The sequence below is a fragment of the Boleophthalmus pectinirostris genome, unplaced genomic scaffold, assembly GCF_026225935.1.
Source record: "Boleophthalmus pectinirostris isolate CB_2022bp ecotype Guang Dong unplaced genomic scaffold, ASM2622593v1 HiC_scaffold_16, whole genome shotgun sequence".
NCBI classification, from domain to species: domain Eukaryota; kingdom Metazoa; phylum Chordata; class Actinopteri; order Gobiiformes; family Gobiidae; genus Boleophthalmus; species Boleophthalmus pectinirostris.
Genome location: NW_026571095.1, coordinates 15015864 through 15042481, shown reverse-complemented (window position 1 = coordinate 15042481; position 26618 = coordinate 15015864). Strand labels below are relative to the sequence as shown.

The following is a 26618-nucleotide window of genomic DNA, read 5'->3' as shown; positions in this document are numbered from 1 at the left end:
ATGTAAACTAACACCAGTGTGATCCAGTAACATTTGATCTAACTGTATTTACCCGATACACAGGCTTACATCACTGAAGACCAAGAAAACATAGGCTTCAAGGATAAATAACAAAGTTTATGTTATTTGGATATGATCAAATACCAGGATCACATAAGGACATCTTTTGACAATGAGAAGTGATAAATGAAATTCATGCTTTTACTTTTATGAGGATTGTTAGTGTGTAGAAATAAGAATCAGTGAGATAAAAGAAAGATAAAAGATCGTGCCTGTAATAATAATTTTGGGATAAAGAATGCCTCAGTACATGAAGATGCTCCACAGGGAGAAAAAAGTCCTTCCTACACTACCTGCCAATTTTATCTCTATTCTTTAAATGTTTCATTTAAATCAACTCTTTATTACATAAAAATGTCCATTATGGTCTGCCATGTATTTTAAATACATTTTTTTTGTTGAATTCTATGTTAGAGATCATGGTGCTTTCTGCCCCTGTACAACTTTTTTTGTCTTGCTTTGGCCAAGTCGGCGGACAGACATTTAGCCATACGGTCTGTGGTCTTCTTCATGCTATGAGCCACCTCAATTGCCTTGTCAAGAGTACGGTGAATGTCTTCTTCCTAATTGCCAAGAGATGTACAGTGACTCTTTTTAATATAGACATGTTTCAAACTTATATTATACAGTATATTACCTTGTTTTGACTGTGCCTGGTTGTTCTGCCTCCTAACTTTGAGGGTGCAGAGAGAGGAGACATTGTGCGCTGAAAAAAGACATTGCTGGGCAGAAGGGCAGAGTCTGATTGGGTGGACCTCTTCCGATTGTAGGCTGCTGGCTGTAGTGGATACTCCCTCAATTTATAACTGTAAAATTATTATACAATGTAAAATATCATTTTAAGCAGTGAGTAGCAGTACTGTAGTGATGGGACAAGTTAACCTTGCAGGCAAGCTGCTGGAAGAGCCATAGTTGACCTGGAGAAGTGGTTTGTGGATTGCTGTTGAGTAAATTGGAGACCATTTTTCTGTAAATCCTGTTGAGCATAAAAGCATAAAAATGAAGTGCAGTAACAGCAACAGGACTTTTTACATCTTTGATTTGTATTAAAATGTTAAAAATATTTTTATTTTATTTTAACTCACTCAGGATAAGTTGTAAATTCTTTATAAAGAAATATATAAGAAATGCTGCTTTCATACCTCTACTTGATAACCCTGCTCCTGGTGAGTGAAGCCCTGAATCAAGATGAAGAAAATCACTGCCTCTTCCTCCCTCTATAGGTGAATAGTCAAACTGCATGTCTGAGGCAGTTGTGTCTTCAGTGTCTGTTGAGGAAAATGTGTGCAGTCAACACAGCGTTGATGTGCTTGTATTAGAAATGGACAAGTAAATTGTACCTTTGTTTCTGGCAGGATCTATGTATGTAGACATCCATTCTAAATTGACAGGACTTGGGGAGGTATTGTCCAGGGTTAGTCCAATAGTGGGTGACTTTAATGGGCTGTAGAGAAGATATTTAGCAGTATATCCCAAACGAATTAAAGTCTTTTGTAAAATATCAGAATGTGACAGATGTGCACCTGTTTGCAGATAACCTTTGGTGGCTCCTTGATCTTGACTTTGAACGCTCGTGTCTGTATTTTGAGGAGAGGTAGTCAAGTTTGTCGGTGAGGTATGGTAGCTGAATGAGGCCCTCCTCCATGTCTTTCTTTAGTCTGGATACTTCTGATTGTAAGGCTAAAATGGCTTCACTGCCCATTCAGAGGAATAACAAAAAGTGCAATAAAGTTACAAAGTTACATATAGCAGCATATTGTGTGCTGCTATATGTAACATACTGAGATCCAATGACTCACTTGTTACAAGAACAGGAATACACTGGACTTCCTTGTGTGTTTATTCTACCCAGCATAGGTTCTGACATGTAGTGGTGCTTGGTACCTACAATATCCACAAATATCAGTTTTACAATGGACATCATTATTAACTATAATAATTCACTCCGGTATACAGTACAGTATACAGGACACTAGACAAAAAAATAATATGATCTTCTTTGAGCCAGATCACGTGATTGTAATCTACTTTTGTAGGCACAACTGCCTTGGGGCTGCCAATCTGCACCCCTGCAATCACCACTCACACTATGTAGTCAGACTACATTCACAGGGGAAGTGGAAAATGTCTTGCATAAGGACACAATGGCAGTATGCATTGATATACCTTGTACTCTGAATATAGCCTCTTTAGTTGTGCTCTCGAGGCACTGCTGGACTGGATTTGATGCACCGGGCTGTTCTGACCTTACAGGAGGCACAGCTCTTTGGGCTTTGGTGACTGGCTCAATGGTTGTCTGGAGGTTGGAACATGAACCCTCACTATCTGAGCTGCTTATAGGAGCCTTCTGAGACTGAAAACTATAACACAAACAAATGAAAAATGAAATATCAGCAGAAACAATACATATTTGAAATTATGTGCCCACAACATTGTATTTTGATCTTACCTATTGTAACAGACTAGAACGTTCATAGCTCCTCAGATTAAATACATAAGTGAATGATATGAATGCTCTGCTTTTACCTTTCATTAAGATTTTGCTGGAAAGAGCCAGATGCAAATTGATTCAAGTAAGAACTTCCAAACCCACTGTCTGTCTCTGGGCTCATGTTTCTCTGTATCATTTAAAACAAAATCAATTACCTCAGCGTTGTTACAGTCTTTGCACTGAGTTTAGTGGGGACTGACCTGAGACACAGAGGTTTTGAGAAGTGGTTCAGGAACACTGTCACAACCTTTAGAATCTTCACTGGAGCAAGAGACTTCCACAGACAAACTCACACAATTGTCCAGATCAGATTCCAGGTGTTGTGCTCTATCCTGTGTACTGCAAGAAAGGCACAGACCAGCAAGGGTATACTGATATAGTATGTACACAAATCAACATCATGGCAACACATTTCTTGCATAATTAAAATAAAAATAATTAAATAAAAATAACATAATAATGATGGCTTACAAAAATGCCCACAAAAAAATCCACAAACCTTCTACTGATTGGCAAGGTTTCCCTGGAACTGGTCTTGGTCAAATCAAAGTAAGCTAGGATGTTACTGTATCGAATCCATTCTGTCAAAACTGACTCTTCATCTTGTTGGTCTTTGTGTTCCTCTGATGAAGTCAAACACACTGTCTGAAATGCATGTGGTGACCTGGGGAAAGCAAACAAAACTTGCAGCCACAGTCTCTCATTGTGAAGCAACCTTACACCAGTGGTTCAGCTGAAACAGTATATGGCTACAGGAAGACTGAGCACGTGCTATGTTATGTAAGAAAACAATACTAATAATATCAATACGTACAGTTTTAGAGTTTGCAATGTAATATTATGTTAAAGGTGCACCATGTAACTTTTTGACTGGGGGTCTGTCACCTGTGTTTTTCTATGAATATGTCATTGCTCTGCATGAAAATTGTGGCCATGCCAGCTTGTCAAAGCCTGATCTCGTCAGATTTCAGAAGCTAAGCAAGGGCGGGCCTAGGCTGTTCTTGGACGGATGGCCATTGGGAATTCCAGGTGCCATAGTTGGGCACCAGAAGCAAAAACTGTAGTTGTGTCCTTAGCCACAACACTTTACCCATATTGCTTAGTAAGAGGAGTGGAGTGTGTGTGAGTGACAGTGATGGTCAAAGGGACCGATAGCGCATATTGGCAGCTTTGCTTTCATCAGTCTGCCCCAGGGCAGCTGTGGCAATAATAGAAGTTTACCACCATTTAGTGTGAAGGGAATGAATAATGTAAAGTAAAGGACTGTGAAGTACTGTGGGTGTCTTTGGGCTATATAAATGCAAATCAAATATACACTGAAAAACAGGCATTCTGACTGTGAGCGGAGTTGCCTCTCCACAAATCTGACCTGTAACTTGGTCTAGTTTAGTCTGGTCTAGAAAACTGTAATACCATATGGTGAAACATTCCAGACAAACCAATAACATCTATGTGGAGAAAAGCATTTGACAGACCCTTCAATTGAAAATTATACAATGCACCTTTAACAACAAATATAAATATATAACTATAACTAATATAAGTATGTATAAATACAAATAAAATAAAATTGATACATACCATGAGTAGCTGTGCAACTCTCTACCTTCGGTATGGTCGGTAACAATATGCTCATTATTTTGCTCCACTTGATAATCCCCCTGACCTGTACTAGCTTCTGTTGTGATCTCCATCTCATTGGCCACAGCAGAAAAAGATGTAGTCTGATCCTGAAAAGTGAGCTGCAGTCAGACTCAAAAAATAATTCACTACCTAATCATAAATCATATATTTGGGTTATTGTCATTTTGTATTTTTATTATAATACGTGAAATCTGTAGTCTCTCTTCACTAACATATATACATATATACATACACATACACATATATATATACATACATATATATATATATATATATATATATATATATATATATATATATATATATATATATATATATATATATATATATATATATATATGGTGGAAGATCTGCTACCTGCTTGTCTTCATGGAGATGTTCTCGTTCTGTCTGTAACGTTCTACAGTATGGCCTTAAACTTTTCGATCTTGCATCTATTCAAAATATTTTTCCACGAAATCAATAATAAACAATAATTCTTACTAAGAGCAAGGTACCCCCTCCACAACTTGACCTGGAAACCGTTCTTCCACCAGAAAAGTTACACAATTTAAAACGAAATGGTGAGAAATTTTAGACTTATACAATCCCACTTCTTAGTGTCAATATTTATAATCATGCAAAGGGTGACACAGAGGAAATAATAATAGACTATAAATGTGTTACCTCGTGCAGAGACAGTGGGGCCGTTGGTGGAGACATACACAACACATGTGGTCTAATGTGGACATTGAATGATCTTGGAGTGGATGAAGACTGGGGCAGTGAAATCTGGTCACACATATTCTTGTCTATCATATCCTTTATATCTTCAAGAAGCATCCCTAATCTGAAAATACCTCCCTCTACCAGCCTATACAAGTCAGCAGACAAAACCAGTAAACATAAAGAACAAATAAAAAATACAAATAAATAATGATAAAAGGAAGTACACGATAAGTTAGTGTAACCTTTACCTGTCAGGGTCAAAAGTGCCAGTGTTCCTGTTAATCCCCATATATTTCTGCATCTCCAAAGCTCTGTGCTCTTCTTTCTTACTTATGTATTTTCTTTCCAGTTGGTCCTGGGCCTCCATCAAAATTCTCAACATCTGAAAAAACACAATTTGTGACTATTATGTAATAAAACCATTTCTAGTCAATGGCTATAGGACTATTCACGCTTAAAAACTATACTCACCATTTGCTGCTCCTCTAGGTTTATTGATTTGTTGCTTACATTATATTTAAAATCATCTACCTTAGTGCAAAAGCAAATTGAGATACAGTATATTTACAAACTTTTAAACATAAATAAGTTAATTATGTAATACAATGAATGAGAAATACATTTTGCATAAACTGGGTGGCTATGTTAGAGAGCTCAGTCGTCATTAATTCACCATCACTGGGTCCATCTTTGGAGTCCACTGAATCGTCATTATCAGTACACTGGGTTGCATCCAATTTCTCTGAAATGCAAACAAATGGCAGGCTTGTGCACTGTTGTATTCAGGGCCAGACCTGTTACAATAATCTTAATCAATCTTTAAAGCAGCTCTGCTTGTGTACAAGTCTCTCCATGGCCGAGCACCAAAGTACATCTGTGACATGTTCGTGTCATATGAACCATCTCGCACTCTGAGGACCTCAGGGACCGGCCTCCTGCTGGTGCCCAGAGTCAGAACTAAACAAGGGGAGTCAGCGTTTCAGGTTCATGCAGCTAAAACCTGGAACAGTCTTCCTGAACATGTGAGACAGGCCTCTTCTGTGACGCTGTTTAAATCCAGGCTCAAAACATTTCTGTTTAACTGTGCATATAAAAAGGTTTTCATTCCGCACTCTTCTCTCCAATTTATGTCTCTCTTTTTTTATTTTAATCTTCATGATTATTTATGTTTTTATTTGTTTTTATTATGATTTTAATGTATTTCTTATTCTGTAAAGCACTTTGAATTATTTTGTGTACGAATTGTGCTATACAAATAAACTTGCCTTGCCATATACTGAACTTATCGTTCAGTATATGAAAGCTGGAACTATATATTTTGGGGCTCAAAATTTATTTTATGTACATTTTCTTTGGAAAAGTCGAGAAATTTTTGGTGTTTTTGTATGTGATCAGATTTGAGCTGTTAAAGGTTGAAAAAGTCATTTCTGTGGCTATTTATAGTTTTTTTTCTGCTATTTATTTGTTGCAGCTCATGCGACTTAATTATACTACACTTAAAAATGGATTACAAAGATTATTTTTCATTATTGTTATTATTGTATCAGTGGCATAAAATAGTTTTAATATTAGCACTAGCAAAATATCATGACCTCAATCTGAATAGGATAAATACAGTTTGATATTTTTGCAATATAATTCAGATGGTGAAATATGAATCCAGATGTCCTTAGAAAGCATCTAATACTGACTAGTAGTATGTACAAGACACATGTTCAGACCTGCCATTACACACACGGACCAACCTAAGGGATTAAGTATGGATCCTTCAGCTACGTAGTTCTGGCTGTCATCAAAACGAAGTTGTATTGCAGAAGCAGCCTGTAGACGTAAAAAAGATAATAATGTGTTTGCTCGAAGTACATTAAAAAATAACACTAACAATATTACTTTTGTCCCCAGTCTCATCCGATCTATGAGAGTCTCTGCTTCAGCATATTTGGTGAGAAGTTTGTCATATTTATCCTAAAAAAAAATATACTATTGAAAAAGATAAATTAGTTATATTTTACATATAAAAATAAAACACTTCTACCTGTAGGTGCTGCACAAGTGCTGGGATTGCTGATTTGTCTGGCTCAATGAAGACACTTGGTCTCTCTGATGTAAATACTGAATCTTCAAGGACTCTGCTCACCACATCTAACATGTCAGGAGATGAGTGGGCTCTGTGAATACTGCTTGGAGGCTGCGGCATTGGTTTGAGTGATTCTCTGGAAGTTTTAGGTATTTTTATTTTGGGGGCCACTTTGGAGAAATCAGGCAGAGGATAGTGGACTTGACCCTGTCCATATTTAATCTCATTAAACGATCTGGCTCGCAGAAGTGGGGCTTTGTCATTTTTCATTTCCTCTTCAGCTTCATCTGACCAAGTCTCACTGATAATTTGATGTTTAGAGCTATTACTGTATGAATTTAATGAGACAATCTCTGCAATAGATGATGTACCATCCTTAATGATATTTTCAGTTTCTAATAAACTCATATTCACATTTGCAGTGCTTTTTTGCTCTGAGTAGCTATTATAATTACTCTTACTAATTGATGTTAAACCATGGTAACAAGGATTATTCTTGCTGCTGTGCACTGAAGCTCTGCTATAAAGAATTTCATCCATACTGTCTAATAAAGAAACCTCTGGAAGGGTCTCCGCTTCAATGAGGCGTCCGGATCGTAATAAATCATCTTTTGAAGGCAACTGGATAAAGGGAATGCTTCCTGAAGCTTCACTTTCCATATGTGAATCTTTATCCTGTTTAGCCTTGGCATTTTCCTCTAAGCTTTCTGTTGCTTTCATGGTGGGCTTGACTGGTGCTAACTCTTTTTCACCAGCATCATTTATTATTAGTTCACTGAGATGATGCAAATCTGGATCATTACAACTTGATCGTCTTCCATCTTGGCTAATGTCTGAATGGGCAACACGGTTAAAGTAGAGGCTTCCCAAGTCCCCATCATACGGCAGTTCCTCGTGGTCTTCATCACTGGTGCTCTGCCCTGGGTCGTCATTATACAGGTTTTGGGAGGGCACGTCCTGTACTGCTGTGTTTGGTCTCAGGACAGACACACACACTTCATTGCTTCTGGTGTGATTTCTCATATGTCCCTCATGGTGGCTGTTGATGATAGACTCTGAAGAGTTGTCATAATCAGACATTTCTGCACTTCCTGAAAATAGAAAATAGAAAAGAATAGAATACATCAGCACCAAAGTATCTTTATATGACAGTTATGTGTTGTAATTAGGTTTTGACTGAAGAAAGTATTGAGATTGTGATTTGATTTGCCATATGTGTTTGGAAATTAACTTATAAATGAATACAAGAAGCATATGCATTTCAGAACATGTTTGTAGATTTTTAAATTTGAGGTACAACAAGACTTTCCTATGAAAATAAAGGATATTGTGTTCTTTGCAGAGGACATCCTATTATCTAAATATATGCAGTGGTTGCTATTTGATTTGCAGCAAATCAAGCTTGTTTTGAGTCAATTTGAGTGTGATATAATGTGCTGCCCTAACTTTTTTTGCACTATATCTTCATCTAGCCCCATTAAATTGTGAACGCAATAGCAGCTTAATTATAGTGCCTTACCTGAAAGGTGGACACTGGCCTCTGAGGGAGCTGAGTCTACCTGTGAGATGTGAAAAGCCAGGGAACTCTCCAGATCACTTAAGTGGATACTCTCATCTTCACTAAGATCCACAATGATGCTCTGCTGAATACGCTTTTCCCATAACACCACTGGCTCATCACGCACTACTCCTGGTTCTCCTTCCATTAGTCTAGTCTCTTCTTTAGTCGTAATTCACCTGTCTCACAATTACAGGTGGTAAGGGCATTCATTCATCACCAAGCAACACAACCTGTCAGAGAACAACACAAGGCTTTTTAAAAGCCATAGTGGGAGCAGAAAAATACACAATACAGTTAACTACATGAGGACCTATGTAGTCGTACTTTAATTTCATAAAAAAAAAAAAAAAAAACTTACCTGAAATCCTACTGCAGCAGTACCCTAACGTATGCAAATACTTCAACGGCCTGTTGAATGTAGCTCCATGCCTACACACTATCTTTGTGACACACTGAGTCTTGAACAGGTTCTGTGTCTGTGGCATCATTAATAATGTACAGCTAAACGCTGGACGTCTGGTCTGGACTCAAAATGGGAGCTTACAGGTGCATGGTTGCTAAGTAATCCCGGTAACTTCCAGGTAAATTCTTTATCATAAAACAAGTTTTGACAGTTGGCTCAGATGATCCTGGCACTATGTTACATACGTACATACATGCATAGATACCATAGTACATATTGTGTATTGTACAGTTTGATTTACGTAAGTGAGCACCTTTTCTTGCTTCATCAACAAAAAAGAAACAAACAAATGTGAAGGCATGTACAGTTCAGTAAACTTCAGTGGAGTCTGTGGGAGCGTAACGTAACGTCATCTTTTTGTGTTCAAATGCCATTGGGTATCGGATCGCATTGTGGGCGCGGCTAACTTTGAATATCCATTTGTGATTGGCCACAAGGGGAACATACACAAATCGCTTCTGCCAGACTTATCGAAGTTAAATTTAAGTTTTATAAAACATGATAGTTAATGCGATGTAGATTTATACAGGTCAGTGTGAAGTTCCCTCAAACTATAAGATATTTACGTTTTACTTAGCGATTTGAATATTAATTGCATGCCAGGAAAAGAAGAAAAGGGATCACCATTGTTCAAACTGGATCGACGAACGTAAGTTTATCCTAGCTGCTAACCGCTAAGTTAGCCCATGGATATCATATGAAGTTAGCCAATGAGTTAACTAGCTTGGTATTGCATAGAATTGGTAACTTTAGAGACACTACATTACTATGTACTATTACTATGTACTAACATTATCTGAGTTATCGTCTCTATCATCACGATGTCTCACATCATTTAATAATAAATTCCATAGGTTAACGCCTAGTGTTTGTTCTGTTATTGACCCATTTTGTCTTGTTACTACTGGATAGGTCTATCAAGCAATTGTGAAATGTTATAACTTTCCTTTACGTAAACTAAAGTATTATTTTGATATTCCTGTGCATTTAACGCTCCATACAGTTCTCTAAATTTCCTAGTTTAAATGCATGGTATTATTTCTGTACCTAGATGCCAGTCTGATTTTATTGTTGTATGTTTTGGCAGACTCCCTGTCCTTGTGTGGAGAAATTACAGGTGGGTACTAAAATGCTGAGCTGTCCCAAGCTGTCCCTGCTTTGTTTTGTCATATGCTTTTGCTTGCTCATGGGTAGTGCTCTGCTGAGTCTTGCCTCTATCTTTAGATCTTGCTATGAGAGCTTGTCATTTTGTGGATCAACTTGTCCAAAGCTCAAAGAACATATATGACGTGTACAATGAAATAATGCTCTATTGTTGTCAAACTGTTGAAAACCGATTGTGCAGGAAATTTATGTCTTCATTGTGCCAGTCTTTCTAGGTTCAGTCCTTTGTCATGAATATCTTCTGCTCTTTCATTATGATTTTCTATTAATGACCTTGTACAACACTCCCTGTAGCCATAGAGTGGTAGAAAAATATATAATGTGAGCATTGTATAAATTAATTGTGTTTTAGTGGCCAAGAATGCAGCAGACTGGGCATAAAGTTATTACAACATTATACGTTCAACATGAAACTAACTTCAGAGTGGTTGTAATTTAACATTTACAATATTGTATTGTTGTCATTTGATAAATGTAAAGGCATACCATATTGTATGATATATTAGTGTGTGGAACTTATGTTAAAATTTTGAGTCATTGAATATGTTGTTTGTTCTTGGTGATCCCATCAACATGTTTTTTTTTGTTTTTTTTTCTTTTACTTCTTTTTCAGTGGGCTGCTCTTTACACTGAGAATTGAGTTGGGTGCTTTTACCTTTGTGTAATTGCTGTACACATTCCTCCCATGACTAGCTCACCTTGTGTTAATTAAGACTTGCACATGCAGATTAGTCATTAGTTAGTCATGGTATTAGATTGTACCCATCTATTTATTTTTGCCTTGTTCCCTCACTTCCTGCCTGTCCCATTTGTGCACGCTGGTGTTTGGTTGGTGTTGCCATGGCATCATAAGGCCAGAGAGAGGCTTCACATACAGCATCTTGTGTTCTCTCCACAGAGCCCTCTGACGGGAGATTGAGAGGCAGTGACGCAAAACACACACTATATGAATGCGGCCTGTGGACTGCTGCTCAGAAATCCGCTACTGTGTAAACAACCATGTGTTTTCTATTGTCCACATTTGACATGGGCACACGCGGTGCTTTTGAAATGGAGACTGGTTTTTGCTAACTTCATGTGATTTTTTTTTTTCGACTTTCAATTTTTAAATGCTAAATTTTTTGACGGAACCAAACTGGGATTTTCTCTCATATTATGCACTTCAATGGATACCAGTTGTGGCACAGTAGTTAGCATGCAACCTGAGGAGCAATCCTTCCATGTTCGTTACAGGTAGGGACCTCTTCAGTTTCAACCCAACAGTTGTTAATTGTATAGTTTTTCATAGTTATGATGCAAATGCTAGATTGGCAATTCTTTATTTCAGTTTAACAATCTTGAATTATTCTATACAGAATAACTGTAGTATCCTTACTTTTATTGGTTTAGTATATTTGTCACAGCTGACTTGTGAAAAAGTGTTGTCAGCCAGCTGTCTCTGTTAATCCAGGTAAATAGTCCAAGCAACAGGTGCTACCCACCAAATTGGATGGGTTTCTTTTTCTTGTTTCAATATTTACGAAGTACTGAAAAATTAATCACTGCTTCTTTTGTTGATGGCCACAAATGTCTGAATAGTGCAGCTGTTCTCATGGGGGAAATATTTCACCAACTTTAATAATGATATACCAACATAAATATAACTTTATTTTACTGTCTCAATAAGGCCAATTGCCAGTTGTAATCTGTCTGTATGCTATAGCTCTTATCTGAAGTGACCAGGTGAGAAGAGAGAGCCTCAAAGAAACTCAAGCTGATTAGTCTCACAAATACTGAATCAGCTGTTTCCTTTGCTTGTACGCAAAGCTAATCCCAGTATTGTATGTGTGGAGCATATTTTTATATCTGACGTCAAAGGAGTTGTGTGATACCATCATTAAGAAAGCATTAATTATTTGATTTATGAATGCTAGAATTTAGTCATATTTGTTTTGGCGGTGGGAAACTTTAAAGTTGAATGGATACACAAGAGAAAATTGGTCACCCTGGAAGTTTATTCTGAAGTCGCTGGTGGATGCCTCTTAATTGTGCAATCTGTTCTTGTTGTAAAGCTCAAAAAGCCAGCAGGTAGGCTAGTAATACTTCAGTTACTTAGTCTTAGACAAACTTTATTGAAATTATTTTGACACAGTAACTCACACATCACAATATATTATAATAACAAAGAGCAAAATATGAATGATAATAATACATACAAAATAAATAGAAAAAATATAAAGAGACTGGTATAATCACCATGTAACTGTGTGATAAATGCCTCATCAACAACATTTATGATTTAGAGAAGCTAAGCTGTTTTCGCTTGTATTTAGGACATCATGTAAGCCTTTGTTCACAAATTATAATGATTAGGGATGATTTTATAACAAAATGTATTTATATGGGATAAATACAAAAAAAAAAATCTTCCCAATGCCATTGATAGTCACACCAATATATAGTCCATCCTTAATGATGAATCAGTGATGTGGTATGTCTTCATTGTTTATCTTTAATGTTAAGTTTTTAATTTTAGTGTATGTTTGACTCTACTAAAGCTTTGAATAGTATGCAAACTTTTTTGGCAAGATGTAAACAAACTATGTCAAACATTGACTGTATTATTTAAATGGGCCACACAAACTGATTTCTTGTACAACTGGATACAAATGAAACACAACAATTGATAGCATACTTTTTCTTTTATATGTTTTCCAGTCATTTTATCATTTTAATTACCTTTTAAATTGTGCCCTTTGAATTTAGGTCAGAGCACCATTTCTAAAAGTTTGGTAAAAAGGATGTGTGACCACCCATAATAAACACTCCGTGCTAAACCCATTGTTCTTTTCACTGTTGCCGGAAGGAAATAACTAAACAGCATTCCCTGTTTGAGGGCTTTTGCCTTGAAATGTAGGTTCAGAGTAGAGGGGATTCACTTTTCAGCAGGTTTTGAACATAGGAACAACTGTATTTTAATTGTTGAACTTGTCGCTAATATCTGCATTGATTGTTGAAGAAGTAACGTTGTGTTGTGTGCTGTAGGATGGAGGTTTCCTGCTTGGAGCTGGCACTGGAGGGGGAGCGGCTCTGTAAAGTGGGTGACTACAGAGCAGGGGTCTCCTTCTTTGAAGCTGCCATTCAGGTTGGTACAGAGGACCTACAGGTGCTCAGTGCCATTTACAGCCAGCTGGGAAATGCCTATTTCCATCTGCACGACTACGCCAAAGCTCTGGAGTTTCACAGACATGATCTCACACTGACCAGGTACAACAAGAAGCAACTCCACAAGGAAAGAAAGCATGACATTTTGTTGATACCATTTATCTTGTGCATCCTGCAGAACAATTGGTGACCTTATTGGAGAAGCCAAAGCTAGTGGAAACCTTGGAAACACTTTGAAGGTTCTGGGGCGCTTTGATGAGGCTGTTGTCTGCTGTCAGAGGCACTTGGACATAGCAAGGGACATTAATGACAAGGTGAGACAACCGCATATGTGAAATGGTTACTCTTATCATTATTTATAAAGCACTGATGGTAAATTCTTATTTTGTGTTAGGTCGGACAGGCAAGAGCTCTGTATAACTTTGGTAATGTGTACCACGCCAAAGGCAAAAGTATCTGTTGGAGTGGGGCTGAACCTGGTGATTTTCCTGAAGAGGTTATGGAAGCTCTTGGGAAAGCAGCAGAATATTATGAGTATGCATTAAAGAACCTGTGAGACATTAAAGTCCAACCAATAAAATAAATAACCCTCATTGTACACTTACAGAGGTAACTTAGCCATAGTGAAAGAGCTTGGAGATCGGGCTGCTCAGGGTAGAACCTATGGAAATCTTGGAAACACACACTACCTGTTGGGAAATTTCCGCAAAGCCGTTTCTTCTCATGAACAGGTTTGTTTTTACTATACATATTTGTATTTGTAAGTACTATTTTTGCATAAAAGTCTGATTTTACTTATTTGTTTTTAGCGTCTGCTCATAGCAAAAGAGTTTGGAGATCGTTCAGCTGAGAGACGCGCTTACTGCAATTTAGGGAATGCTTTTATATTTTTGGGGGAGTTCGAAGTGGCAGCTGAACATTACAAGTAGGCCTCCAAGACAATCTTTATAGTGACTATAACATTTGTATGATACAGTATATTGAGTGTTATATATCTCTGTGTTTAAGACGCACACTGCAGCTTGCGAGGCAGTTGAAGGACCGCGCTGTAGAGGCTCAGGCCTGCTACAGTTTGGGAAACACATACACACTTCTGCAGGATTATGAAAGGGCTATAGATTACCACCTCAAACATCTCATCATAGCTCAAGACCTTAATGACAGGTAATAGTTCCACTTTAAAGACTCTATACTATATTCTTCATATTGCATAAGCCTGAAATTGTTACTTAACATCTCTATTAAAGTAAGAAGGTTTATAATTGTTGTTTGTCGGCGTTTGTTTTGTGCTGTTGAAGGATTGGAGAGGGCCGTGCGTGCTGGAGCTTAGGAAATGCTCACACTGCTCTGGGAAACCATGACCAGGCTGTGCACTTTGCAGAGAAACATCTGGAGATCTGTAGAGAGGTATGTAAGAGCAATGCTGTGTGATTTATGTCTTTTAAAGGAGCACTGTGCAACTTCTCTGGTGGATAGTCTGCTACCTGTATTCATTATGGGTGTTTCTATCTTTCAAAAATACAATAATTTCTGCTGTGAATGGGGGTGACTCTCCACAGATCTGAATTGTAATGTAGTGTAATGCGATAACTTGCTGGTCTCCCTCGTGATAGATATGTTTAATCTAAACTGGGACATTCTAGACAAAGCAATAACTTTTCCATAGAGACAAGCAGGTGGTGTACCCTCCCCTAGAAATGTTACACAGTGCACCTTTAAAGATTTAAAATATTGACAAATGTATTATTAAATTATTATTAATTTATACCCCTCCAGACAGGGGACAGAAGCGGGGAACTGACCGCTCGTATGAACGTGTCTGATCTTCAAATGGTGCTAGGTCTCAGCTACAGCACAAATAACTCAACTCTCTCAAACAACAAAGATGCAGACAACAATGCACACGGTAAAATCATCAACGGCGTTATCGCTTTTTTTTTAGTAGCTCAGTTAATAATCGATTATATGTTATTATAGGAGCCAGACCCAGACCGAGCAGAAGACACAGCATGGAGAATCTGGAGCTGATGCCTCTCACCCCTGATAAATCAAATGTAAAGACAGTATTTAATGTATCTGATTGTGTATAAGATTGTGATTTTTTTATAGAACTTTATTATGTTTTCATCTCCTCAAGGGTCAGAAGTGGAATAGTGATATCCTGACCAAACCATCCAAGCCATCTTTGGCAAAGGGCTCCTCTAAGTTGTTCTTTGTTAATCGTCTGCGAGGGAAGAAGTACAAGTCTGGTGGTTCTAGTAAAGTTCTCCAAGACACCAGCAACACACTGGATACGAGTCAGACTAATGTGCAGGGACCTCAGAAGGTACGTACCACCTTGTTCATAAGTAACCATGTATTTGGTCATATTTAGTGTTTTTATTCCTTCTTTGTACATCATAGCGTTCAAGCCCAGAGACATTGGGAGATGAGGGTTTCTTTGATTTGCTCAGTCGCTTTCAGAGCAACCGCATGGATGACCAGCGCTGCTCCATCCAGGATAAGGGCAGCAGGCTATCACTGAACAGTAGCCAAGACTCACCACCCAGAGCCCTGAGAAAATGTAATTCTTATTATAACAAGTTAGATTTAATGGTTGTTTAATTAAAGAAAGACTCGCATGCTTTTAACAACTTAATTCCAAATTGTAGCAGTGTCCGAGTCTGTAAATGTGTCCTCTGCACGTGGTCGGCGCTTGGAGGAGTCTACAGCTCCAGGTGGAAGTCTCCCAGGTTTGAGGCTGAATCAAAACGGCAGCCAGGCTGTACTTAGCCACCTAATGGCCAATGCAGATAACGCAGAACCTGATGATGACTTCTTTGACATGTTAGTCAAGTGCCAGGTATGTACCATTAGCTGCTTCTTTCTTTCTTTCTTTTCGTTAATGTCAATGTCATCAGTTTTAAAAGCAACCACTCGGTTGTTTCTCATACAGGGGTCTCGTTTGGATGACCAGCGCTGTGCCCTGCCTGCCCCTCAAGCTCGTGGGCCAACTGTGCCAGATGAAGACTTCTTCAGTCTCATTATGCGCTCTCAAGCTAAACGTATGGATGAACAGCGCGTAACCCTGCCTTTGTCGACCAACACTACAAGACCTAGCTCCAATTAAATTCAAAGTACTACATGAACAGCTGGGCACCGATGGACTGCAATAACTGAATGAGTTTCATGAGGTGGAAGGCCTCAAGACAAAACAAAGCACTGACAGCATTACCAGTTTTACAGTATTTTGTTTTGTATTAACATTCAACAATATATCAGGGAAATTAAGTTTGGTCCAATTTTCATTTTGCCCTATTTGTATCTTTGTATATATTGTACATTGTCCATTTTTAAATCATTCTGTCTGCTGCCGCCCAAACACATTTTGGTGGTTACACTTACAGTAGCCTCAGATGCTAGCTGAGCTAAAGCACTCTAATGTAGCTAAGTGTTGGTGTGAACTTGTGTGGTTGTGTTGTTTGAAAAGTGACTGTTTTCAAAAGATATTTTATCCGTCTGGTAAAAGAATTATTGTATGTACATTCAAATTACACTCTTTTGTACTATGTAAAGATTAATGTCTGAGGAAACCTTATGTATTTCAGTGATTAGTATTCTTAACCATGACAGTAAATACTAAGTTAATCTTTCTGTAAAAAGGCAATTTATTGAATGTACCGGCAATCAGACTTTATTTAGCTTTAAATTAATTAAGTTACTTTAAGAAAATTAAATGACTTAATACAAAAGCCACTGGCAGTTCAAAAACATATCTACAGTACACAAACACAAGATAAGTACACCTTTGCTGTTATGTATTAGTTGGCCTTTACATTACAATATTATACAAAAACATAAATATACATATAAGTAAATTAATCCATTTTAAAACTAAATATAAAAGTGCAGATGTTAAAGAATAATACACTCAAATACTGGCTCTTAAAACAACTGTGCTTCAAGTCATCTTTACTATGCCATCTACTGTTCATCTGAAGATACTGCAGTACAGTAACACGAATAAACAAGCTTTCCCTTTGATGCTTACATATGAACTGTCTTTCACCGCAAGCAAGTCACTGTTAAGACAATATAATAGCTTCAGCACAACACCCATTTATATTTTAGTACAGGACTGTATAGGCAAATAGAAATGTTTAAAGCTGCAATGAAAACGTCATAATTTGAAATGGTGGCTGGGACAGCTTAAAAATTCAAAATGTAAATGTGTTTCTAAAACACAGCAGCATTACACTACAGATCAAAATTCATTGTTTGAATCAATATTTACTGAAAAAATAAAACAATTGACAATTGACATTTAATTTTGACAATAAAATAAAGGCACCAGTCATAATAAAAGCTATGCCCTTCTCAGGATTCCTCAGGTCCATGCATCAGATGGCCACATGTAAAACTAAGGTAACATGAAAAACTAAACTTTTCTGAACCAAATTAACTTAAAGCAGAGCATGCAATGTGTGCTATTAGTTAATCACAGGGGTTCCTTACTGTTCCTGTTATACCTGCACAGCTCCTGGCATGGGCTAAAGCAGTGTGTTAAAGAAAGTAGATCAGCATCTTTATACTTCCTATGTCCCATCTTTCTATCTCCCATTTGCCTCTGTCCCATGTTCCATGTTCCATGGGGGTTATATTACTGACTGTGTGTCCAGAGTGTGACAGTGCGGTCCGCAGAGGAGGAGAGGAATGACAGGTCTGAAGTGTGCCATCGACATTGTATCACTTTATCTCCATGCTCACCCACCACAGTCTGAGGCAAAGGCTTTGTTAAATCACCTACAGACACACAAACACAAAATAAATGAATAAATAAAATAAGCCAGTGATACACCATTACATTATTCAATTATTGTAATGCTAATACTAACCACTAGACCTACACCAGCCTAGTTTTAGTTACTTCACAGACAAATTCAAATATTTTATCAGGTTAACAAAATATAGTCTGATTGAATTTGTTGCTATGTTACTGGTAGGACATTACTCATACCTTGGAGGTTGGCAACCATAACTTTAGTGTCGTAGGAGCCAGTGAGGAGGTAGTGAGCTCCAGGAGAGAAGCGCACAGACCGGACATCACTGCTGTGCGGACGGTACACCTGCACAATACGCCCCCCTCTGATGTCGTACAACATGCAGGCGCTGTCTTCCTGCCCTGTTGCTAGGAGACGAGCGCTCGGATCAACTGCAACTGATGCCACAGGACTCCCTGTAGCGTGAGAAAGAATAGTGTTAAGTATTCAATGATCTAATGATACTGGATCATAATTAATGTAGAGCCCCAAATCATTTTCATTAAACATATACAGCTGGTATTTACTCATTACGGGTCTTTCTATTGCTCAAAAATACAATAAATCCTTCTGTGAATAGGAGCATCACTCCACAGATGGAACTGTAGTGTAGTGCTGTAACCTGCTCGTCTCTCTTGTGATAAATCTAATCTATACTGTGGAACATTCTAGACAAAACAATAACATTTCCATGGAGACAAGTGAAACAGTCCTTGGTCAATAAAAGACAAGCAGATTAATCAACATTCACACACACTTTTAAGATTGAATTAAAATTGAGCCATACCTGATCCATGAAAAGCAGTTCCCACGACACGGACACAGCTGGGCACCCTAATGTCCCAGAATCGTACGGTCTTGTCCTGAGATCCAGAGGCAATCATCCACCCTCCCCATGTGTAGAGTGACAAAATGTGCCCTAAATCAGATTAGTATTAGAAGCTGTTGATAAACCAAAACAGAAACCATGAACAGGCCCTTACCTGTGTGTCCACTGAGGGCGTGTAGTCCTTGGCCTCTCTGACAGTCTGTGGTGTAGATGTTACAGTCTCCAGCTCCTGCACTTATGAGTATGGTCCCTCCACTTTCAGGGCCTTCCATAAAAGCCAAGTCTCGGATAGTGCCGTCATGCATGCTGAACTCCAGGTCAGGGCCTTAATCACAAAAAAAAAGAAATAAACATCAATGTAATGAGTCCACTCTAAGAGCAGTGTAAATATGTGTAAGAAACAGTGTGTCTGACCTGTGGCATTGCACGTTTCTGCACTGAAGGGCAACACTTTGACATATTTGTCGTTGGAACCAGTGGCCAGGAGCTGCCCACAGTGGCTCCAGGCAACACAGTAGATGGAGCCTTTGTGGTGCTTGTTTCGTTTGAAGCGCACAGTTGGAGCTTTCACTGGACTGGACCCGCTGAAAATACAAGGTGTTTATAGGGCTCATATTATTTTCTGATGTGTTATAATGTTGTTTCCTCATCACAAACATACCTGGTGTTGTGTATTGTTTCATTCACATGTTTAACACACAAAACCTGTATATTTAGGCTGAATTCTTTTCTCAAACAGAAAACATTCTATTCCTCTTAGTGGTAATCCAGAAAGTGCTCCACTCTGGTTTAAACTACATGCATGTTAACCAATTTCAGCCCTGGAATTAACTATTTCTACTTGACAAAGGGTAAAACATAGCTATTAACTTGAAAACTACTGCTTCATGATATCAGAAGGTGAAATGGTTACTCATGTGTGAAAGAAACAAAACGTAACTTCAGGCAACAACATTTTAACATGGCTCAAAGTGCAAATGAATACATTTTACGCAATATAAGACCTTTAAAATTATTTAGATTTACCACAGGCAAAATATAATACTAATACTAACTGATGAATTGAGTACTGAGTGTGTAATTTATTGCATCAGTAGTCCATGATACCTCTTGTCAATAGTTTCGGGGTAAGCACACACTCGTAAAGTTTTGGAGTTGGAGCCGACAGCATACAGTGTTCCAGATGGGTGAAAAGCGACAGCACGGACAGCCTGAGAATCTTCTAAAGTATGCACTGGTACAAAGAGGGCTTTTGATTTGTCACCCTAAAAATAAAATATGGATGACATTTTTTAAATGAAAAGGTATATTTTAATATGGTAGTCGTTTGTTAGAATTCTGACAATCTGACCTCTTTACTTCTGGTCATGGAGCTGAGAGAGTCACCTTGTCCTTTGAGTTTCTGCCCACTGTCACATAAAACAAAATAAGATATCAAATGTAAAGTGAGTGTTACTTAAGGCATATAAATGAAAGAAACACAGACCTTTGTGTAATGACAGGGGATTCACAGGGTGGCAGGACTGTGCGCCCCCCTACTGTGTGCTGTGGGGTACTGCTGATCACCCCACCTCCTTGAACCCTGCCCGGCTCTGGGGTCGCAGATGGGGGGTTGTTATTGTTCTCAGACCCAGGGGAGTTTCCATTCACATTATACTGTTGGGTCAGAGACTTCACGTCCTCCCCTAAATTCTCCATCCCCACATTGAGCTCCTCCAGCTTTTGGATAGATCTGAAAGCACCACAATTACTTATGTTGAATTTTAAGGTTTTAAGTTAGAAAAGGTTCATTACAGTATAATTATTATTAATTTGTTGTTATTTGGTAGTATTAATCTCTTTTAAACACCTCTCAATCATATCTCTTCAGGTTAATAAATAATCATTCTGTTAATTACATATGTAATCGAATGTGTACAAAATAAATAGGATGATTTTAGGACTGCCAAAAGACAAATAATATGTAAAAATAAGCATGAAGTCACCGATTTCTTTCACTAAATGTGTTATCATAAAGGGTTTGCAAAATAATAAAGATCCATTTATTGTATTTGGCATAAATTTGGCATAATGTCATTGTACACCTTGTAAATAGAGGGGGTGGTCCGATGTGATGAGGCCAAATCCCAAATGGTGCAGTGAGGGTTTGTCCTAAACCACCTGGGACTAGCCGAAGAATACATTAACACTGCATTGTGTATATTTCTTGTCATGCACCTATGCCTCCTATCCCTCTCTACTTAACCACAACAAAGACAATATTTAGCAAACTTAGCTCGAGAAACATTTGCTAGTGTTGCTCTTATTGCTAACTGAAACAAAATTGCAAAACAAATGCTGTGATTGTGTTCTATTTTTCTATCTATTAAAACTTTGCAGCTGATGTCATCAACATTCATTGGGGCGTATTGCTAACTGTAGGCTCTGCTCTGTCTGAGGCTTTATTAGACTTTAATCTGATCTCTTAATTCCCAAACACCCAGCATGAAGTCACTGCAAGTATCAATTGTCAGCAATGCAGTTAAACATCTTTTTTATGAATGTATATAAATACGTTTATTTTGGAGTGAATTTGAATACTTTAAAAAATCTTTGTGTGGTGTGGGAATTGTTTTATGATAACAATATTGATTAAAAAAACATATATATCATTTCTCATTTTATACAGAAAATATTTTGTTAATTGAAAGTGGAATAATACCAGTCCTAATATCTTTCAATTTAAATGCAAGCTAAAATTTTAAATCATTTGAAAACCTTCCAGATAAACAAGTTAAATAATGTTATCAATTTATAAAGAACTTAAATGATCAATATGAATCATTTAACTACCTCTATGTCTTGTAATCTTTGTGTAAATCTGTCTTTTCTGTTTTCTTGTATGTATGTTTAGAATTATTTGTTTATTATAATATGCAATAAATTTAATGAAAAAAATGCATGTCTTTCAGTGCCCTTACCTGTTTAGAAACTTCTCAGTGAGACTGTGCTGCATGTCAGTGGGTGGGGGGTCCTGCTGCACCCCTCCCTCCAGGAGCATCTGCTGGTACATTTGTCTCTGCTGCTGCTTCTGCTCCAGGTGCTGCTGCACACGGAGACGCTGTCTGTAGAACTCCTCATACTTCTCTGTGGAGTCCCGGAGCTGAGAGAAAATAATGTGAAATTATAGGTAACACTTAATAATTCCACAAGTACTTAAGTCATAATGAACAAATTCTTTACTGAAAATGATTCAGGCTTAGTAACTACTAAAGAACCACTGGGATACAACCTTACAACAGTCAAGTAAATAGTATCCCTTCCTATTCTTGAGCCACACTGCAGTGCTCACTTTTGGTGATTTCATCAGCTACCCAATGTTTTTTTTCTACTCAGTTGTTTTTATTATCAATTTTATTTGACTTTTTCACAAGTATTTACCAACTAATTCAACTGGTTAATATTATATTATCATTTTGCATTGGTGTGTTTCATAAATTTAAGTTCCAGTGAGTTTTAACATTCCCAGAGATAGCGTTCCTAAAATAAGCCATACACAAATACAACAACACATAAAACAAGTGTATAGCAATGATAAAGTAGCCAACTACTAGACTAGTCACTTCCCCTCTCTGTCTTTAACTTCCTGTTTAAAGAATCCAATCTGGGAATGCATCCAAGAATAGTGTGGAGGAAGAGAGAGAGGCGTCCTGACAGTTTTGGACCAGTAAATGGGTGAGAGGAACAACAGGGGAGACAACAAGTGAGATCACAATGGCCCCAAAGTCTGCTCTCATTTGGGGTCTCATTTGTGTCTCTATGGAAACGGGAAGAGGAGGGCAAAGCAAAGCACTAAACTCAAACTGAGCTGCACACTAAGCTCAGAATAGAATGAATGAGACTGATAGGAAAATGTATCTCAGTGCCATGTTTACAGACAAATCAAGAGTAATAATAATAATGACTCATGTTGGCAGCATGAAGCTACTTATTAAGTCCCACCAGGAGTAATTCCCCATGTTGCTGTCTGTGTAAAACAAAACACAGGCCACAGAATAAACAGCTCACACTACCTAAGAGTCAAGTAACACCAACCATCCCCAGACACTCACTCCTGACAAGATGATGACACATGAACAAGGCATAAACCAAAAATAAACTTTATATTTGTGATGAAAGGGTACTGATGGATTGCGTTAAAGGAAGTTCAAATAGAGTGAGGAAGAAATTGGGAGATATGAAGAACAAGAGGAAATATCCATCAGGGACATGAGCAGAACAAGCAAAGAGAGGCAGAGGTGGTTGATTCTTACTGTGAAGCATGAGTTCTAGCCACACTAAAGGTTGTGCCTACTGCCTAGACTAATACAAGCCATAAAAATGGCATGAAATAAATGTAGATAATGATGGGTAACTGATTGAACAAGCTGAGTGGAGGAGTGGTGTACCTCGTTTCTGTCTACAGAGCCCGGTGATGGAGCCTCCTCTCCAGGAGCTGAGGCCGGGCGTGTGGTCGGTGTGCTGCTAGAGCTCAGCATCTTATCCACGGGAGTTTCTGTCCTCGACCTTTCAGACAACAACAGTTTAAGGGTATTTTATCTAGAAAACTTCTTAAAAAAAACTTTAGTTTAATTTTATGCAACCAATTATTATAACTACTAACTACTAATTAGTAATATAACAAAAGGTACTAGTGCTGTTATCTTCTTCTAAAAAAGATCCTCTGCACATGTGTATGAGTGTTTTCCAAATTGAGTACATGAATGGACAGTGTATAAGTGTCTTGTAAAATACTGAGCAGATATACAAACGACTGGCTTAACCTGGTCCATGATTGATATAACTTATATAAAATTCACTGTTTTAAAAAGAGTTCCAGGCACTTACGTTTCAGGGGATTCCTCAAATATACTGTGACACTCGGAGGTTTCCATCATGAGACTGCGGCTCAAGCTTTGCCCACCTGCTCCAGGATAGTGGAAGTTGGCAAATGAGTGAGACATGGGAGACACTCCTTTCCCCACTCCTGTCTCCCCCCCTCCTGCCCTCTTGTCCTGTCCCAAGAGCCCAAAAGACAGACCGTCCAGAGCCGGGTTCAGAGAGCGGGACATGTATGTGTCTGCAGACTGGGGGCGCCGCAGCGGAGAGGAGGGGTAGGGAGACAGTTTGCTGATAAGAGGGGTAAGGAGGTCAGCATAGCCAGTTTTCACAGGTTTCACTAAGCGGTCCACATGGATATTGAGCTGTTTCTGTTCAAAGGCGCAGGTGAACACATTGTGAGACAAATTCTGCATCCAGGACAGAAGAGACAGGTCCAGGTCATCACAGCCATTACCACACAGCATGTCCACTCCCAGCAGCACCTCGCTCTCTGTGATCTCCTCGCCAGTTGCCTTACTCTGCACAGGCATTTTATGAAATTTAGAACAATAAACACTAAATATCAACCATAAACTTAGATAATGCATTGGCAAAGCAGTTTTATTTTAACCTGGCAAAATTCCACACAGCACTCATAGAGGACTCCCTTCAAAAGCAGCTGGAAAAGTCTATCTCCACTGGCTTTGAACCCAGCTTCACTTAACTTCCTGTCTGCAGGGATGAACTCTGCCACCATCATGCAGGCCTCTTCAAAACACTGAACTCTAGCTGTGCTGGGATTCCAGTCCTGGGAAATTGTAAAGAGACAAAATGAAATTAGGCTAAAGTGAAAAGTGACATTGACAGTACATGTTCATTCATAGAAGAGTCTTGTCTTGCCTTAAACTCAGCATGATTCGTCAGTCGGGGCAGTGTGAGCAGCAGACACAGTTTACTGTAGTCTTCTTTAGAGGGACAGAACTCCTCAAGGGCATGAAGACATTTTACAGCTTCCTGCATGGTGAACTCAAGCTGGAAAATAAAATACAAAAAATAAAAAATAATCTAAACCTAAGTTATAGCTACTACTCTATCTCCCCATCAAACAATAGTTTTACTGCAGAGCTTATTGCCCTGCACGCCATCTTCACAGATGTCCAGAGAAATCTGACCTGATCTTGTTAACAGAACATGACAGTTTTAGCACAGCCAAGTGACAATATGTTAGAAGCTGGACTAAAAGGATGAGCAATGGATGAGCAACTTTTATGTGTTCAGTGCAGCCTATTATCTGATTTAAACAGATTCAGAATGCCTTCTAATGAATAAAAACCTTACATTTTGTGGTTCATCCTCTGCAGACATAGCATTATTTACACAAAGAGCCTCCAGAAACTTCTGCTTTAGAACAATGTAGCGGAACCTGGGGAGCAGGACAAAATATAATAATAATAAATAATTTATATCTGCAAAAATGATCAATTTACACAATAACCAACAGACCTTTTTCTGTCAAACTTGTCCATGCATTCCAAAGGCTGGATGAACTGCAAGACCTCATCCCACTGTCCATCAAGCACTAACTGCCTTTAAAACATACACCATAAATTCTATTGGAGGTTAAGAGGTCACAACGAGCTTACATTAAAATATTACACTATAAATGTCCAAATATGGTGAATTTATTAGCTAGCAAATTAAATGATCAGAGTTTGTATTTTTCCATTAGTATAATAATTTAATTGTAGAATTTGGTGTGGATGTGTTATACCCATAGACTATGGTTATACCTGAGAAAGAGCATGTCGTCAGAGTAGAGTCCATTGATGACTCCACTCTCCTTCTCCAGAGCCAACATGCTGATGTGCAACTTCCTGGAGTTTAAGAAGTCCAGGATCACCTTAATGATCTCCACCTCCTTCACATTGATGGTTTCTTCTGCTGTCATGGTGTACACGGTCTGACAACAACCAACGACCACTCTATGGACAGATTCAACAAGAGAGATGCTAGAATTGCTGACTAAAGCAGTGCTGCACACATGATCACAACATTCCTGTTTGGGCTGGTAAAGATACAGGCATAAAAAAACATGACAGCATCTGAGACACTACATACACCGGTCACTATAAATATTATAAAATGTGCCTTTAAAACTGTGAGATTGGCGTAACAAGCTCATACTTCTATAATAACATCAAACCAAACGCATCTCTGCAGAGCTGCTAACATGTTAGCAACACTGGCTTCCAGCCACAAGTCAGTGTCTGAGAGGATTAACCAGTTTATTTAGCTCACAAAAGTAGTTGGATTAAAAACTACAGTCTAGTTAGATGGATAAGAGACGGACCATGTAAAGCAATGCTACATAGCAGGCTAATTTCATTCTAGCTAATCAGGCCAAAGAGAGTGAGGCATCATCCTTTGGTTAGTACGCGGGCGGGGCGCATACAGTGTTCGCAGCACGCAACAACACAATCTGTCTTTACCTTTAGAATAATGAAACAAAGCTCACCTGTTAACATATGTACATGAGGTAATATCGCTGCTCCCCGACAGTAGCCGTGCTGCTGACAGGCGCTGTCACGGCAGAATACGTCTCCGGCTCTGTCTCCAGCGGGATGTTTCTGCGGCGGGCGCTCTGCAGCTCTGCCCTGCCCAGTCACTTCAGTCACTCACAGCCTGGGCTTGTCCAGCACTGCCTCCTTCAGCCGACACGCACTCCTCACAACAGCACAGCACGATCCAGTGTCTTTAAAGTATTTGTACTTTACAGACTCAGCCACATGCATTACATAATAATAGGCTATTTATAATGAATAAATAAGCACACAAACAC

The 26618-nt window shown here is 38.5% G+C and overlaps 3 protein-coding genes across 4 annotated transcripts; 1 reads left to right on the top strand and 2 right to left on the bottom strand.

Annotated features, from left to right (window-relative positions):
* Positions 1-310: 310 nt before the first annotated feature.
* LOC129408384 (microtubule organization protein AKNA-like) lies at positions 311-9285 on the bottom strand. Its single transcript, XM_055151925.1, has 21 exons — positions 8900-9285; positions 8500-8717; positions 6939-8071; positions 6794-6868; positions 6649-6724; positions 5524-5645; positions 5375-5434; positions 5152-5285; positions 4862-5048; positions 4133-4281; positions 3051-3215; positions 2752-2890; positions 2587-2678; positions 2227-2420; positions 1860-1944; positions 1584-1754; positions 1401-1504; positions 1203-1328; positions 943-1036; positions 698-866; positions 311-623 (listed from the first exon to the last, which is right to left on the bottom strand). Exons 2-21 carry the CDS (start codon positions 8684-8686, stop codon positions 471-473), a joined length of 3615 nt encoding a protein of 1204 aa, XP_055007900.1. The 5' UTR covers positions 8687-8717; positions 8900-9285; the 3' UTR covers positions 311-470.
* Positions 9286-9429: 144 nt separating this feature from the next.
* On the top strand, positions 9430-16807 carry gpsm2 (G protein signaling modulator 2). Of its 2 annotated transcripts, XM_055151662.1 has the most exons (16): positions 9430-9653; positions 10092-10121; positions 11067-11401; positions 13193-13414; positions 13491-13626; positions 13707-13846; positions 13920-14043; positions 14122-14237; positions 14321-14476; positions 14611-14719; positions 15089-15218; positions 15290-15366; positions 15450-15638; positions 15716-15875; positions 15964-16154; positions 16248-16807. In XM_055151662.1, the coding sequence occupies exons 3-16, from the start codon at positions 11334-11336 to the stop codon at positions 16419-16421; spliced, it is 1992 nt and encodes a 663-aa protein (XP_055007637.1). In that variant the 5' UTR covers positions 9430-9653; positions 10092-10121; positions 11067-11333; the 3' UTR covers positions 16422-16807. The 2 variants fall into 2 exon arrangements, with proteins under 2 accessions (XP_055007637.1, XP_020777702.1); XM_020922043.2 differs by lacking the exon at positions 11067-11401.
* A 439-nt stretch (positions 16808-17246) lies between these two features.
* wdr47a (WD repeat domain 47a) lies at positions 17247-26437 on the bottom strand. The gene is made up of 17 exons (XM_055151661.1): positions 26295-26437; positions 25570-25761; positions 25283-25366; positions 25118-25202; positions 24680-24811; positions 24411-24587; positions 23807-24318; positions 23368-23485; positions 21901-22082; positions 20427-20672; positions 20292-20349; positions 20048-20205; positions 19355-19524; positions 19095-19265; positions 18899-19030; positions 18309-18527; positions 17247-18094 (listed from the first exon to the last, which is right to left on the bottom strand). Exons 2-17 carry the CDS (start codon positions 25725-25727, stop codon positions 17952-17954), a joined length of 2745 nt encoding a protein of 914 aa, XP_055007636.1. The 5' UTR covers positions 25728-25761; positions 26295-26437; the 3' UTR covers positions 17247-17951.
* Between the last annotated feature and the right edge of the window lie 181 nt (positions 26438-26618).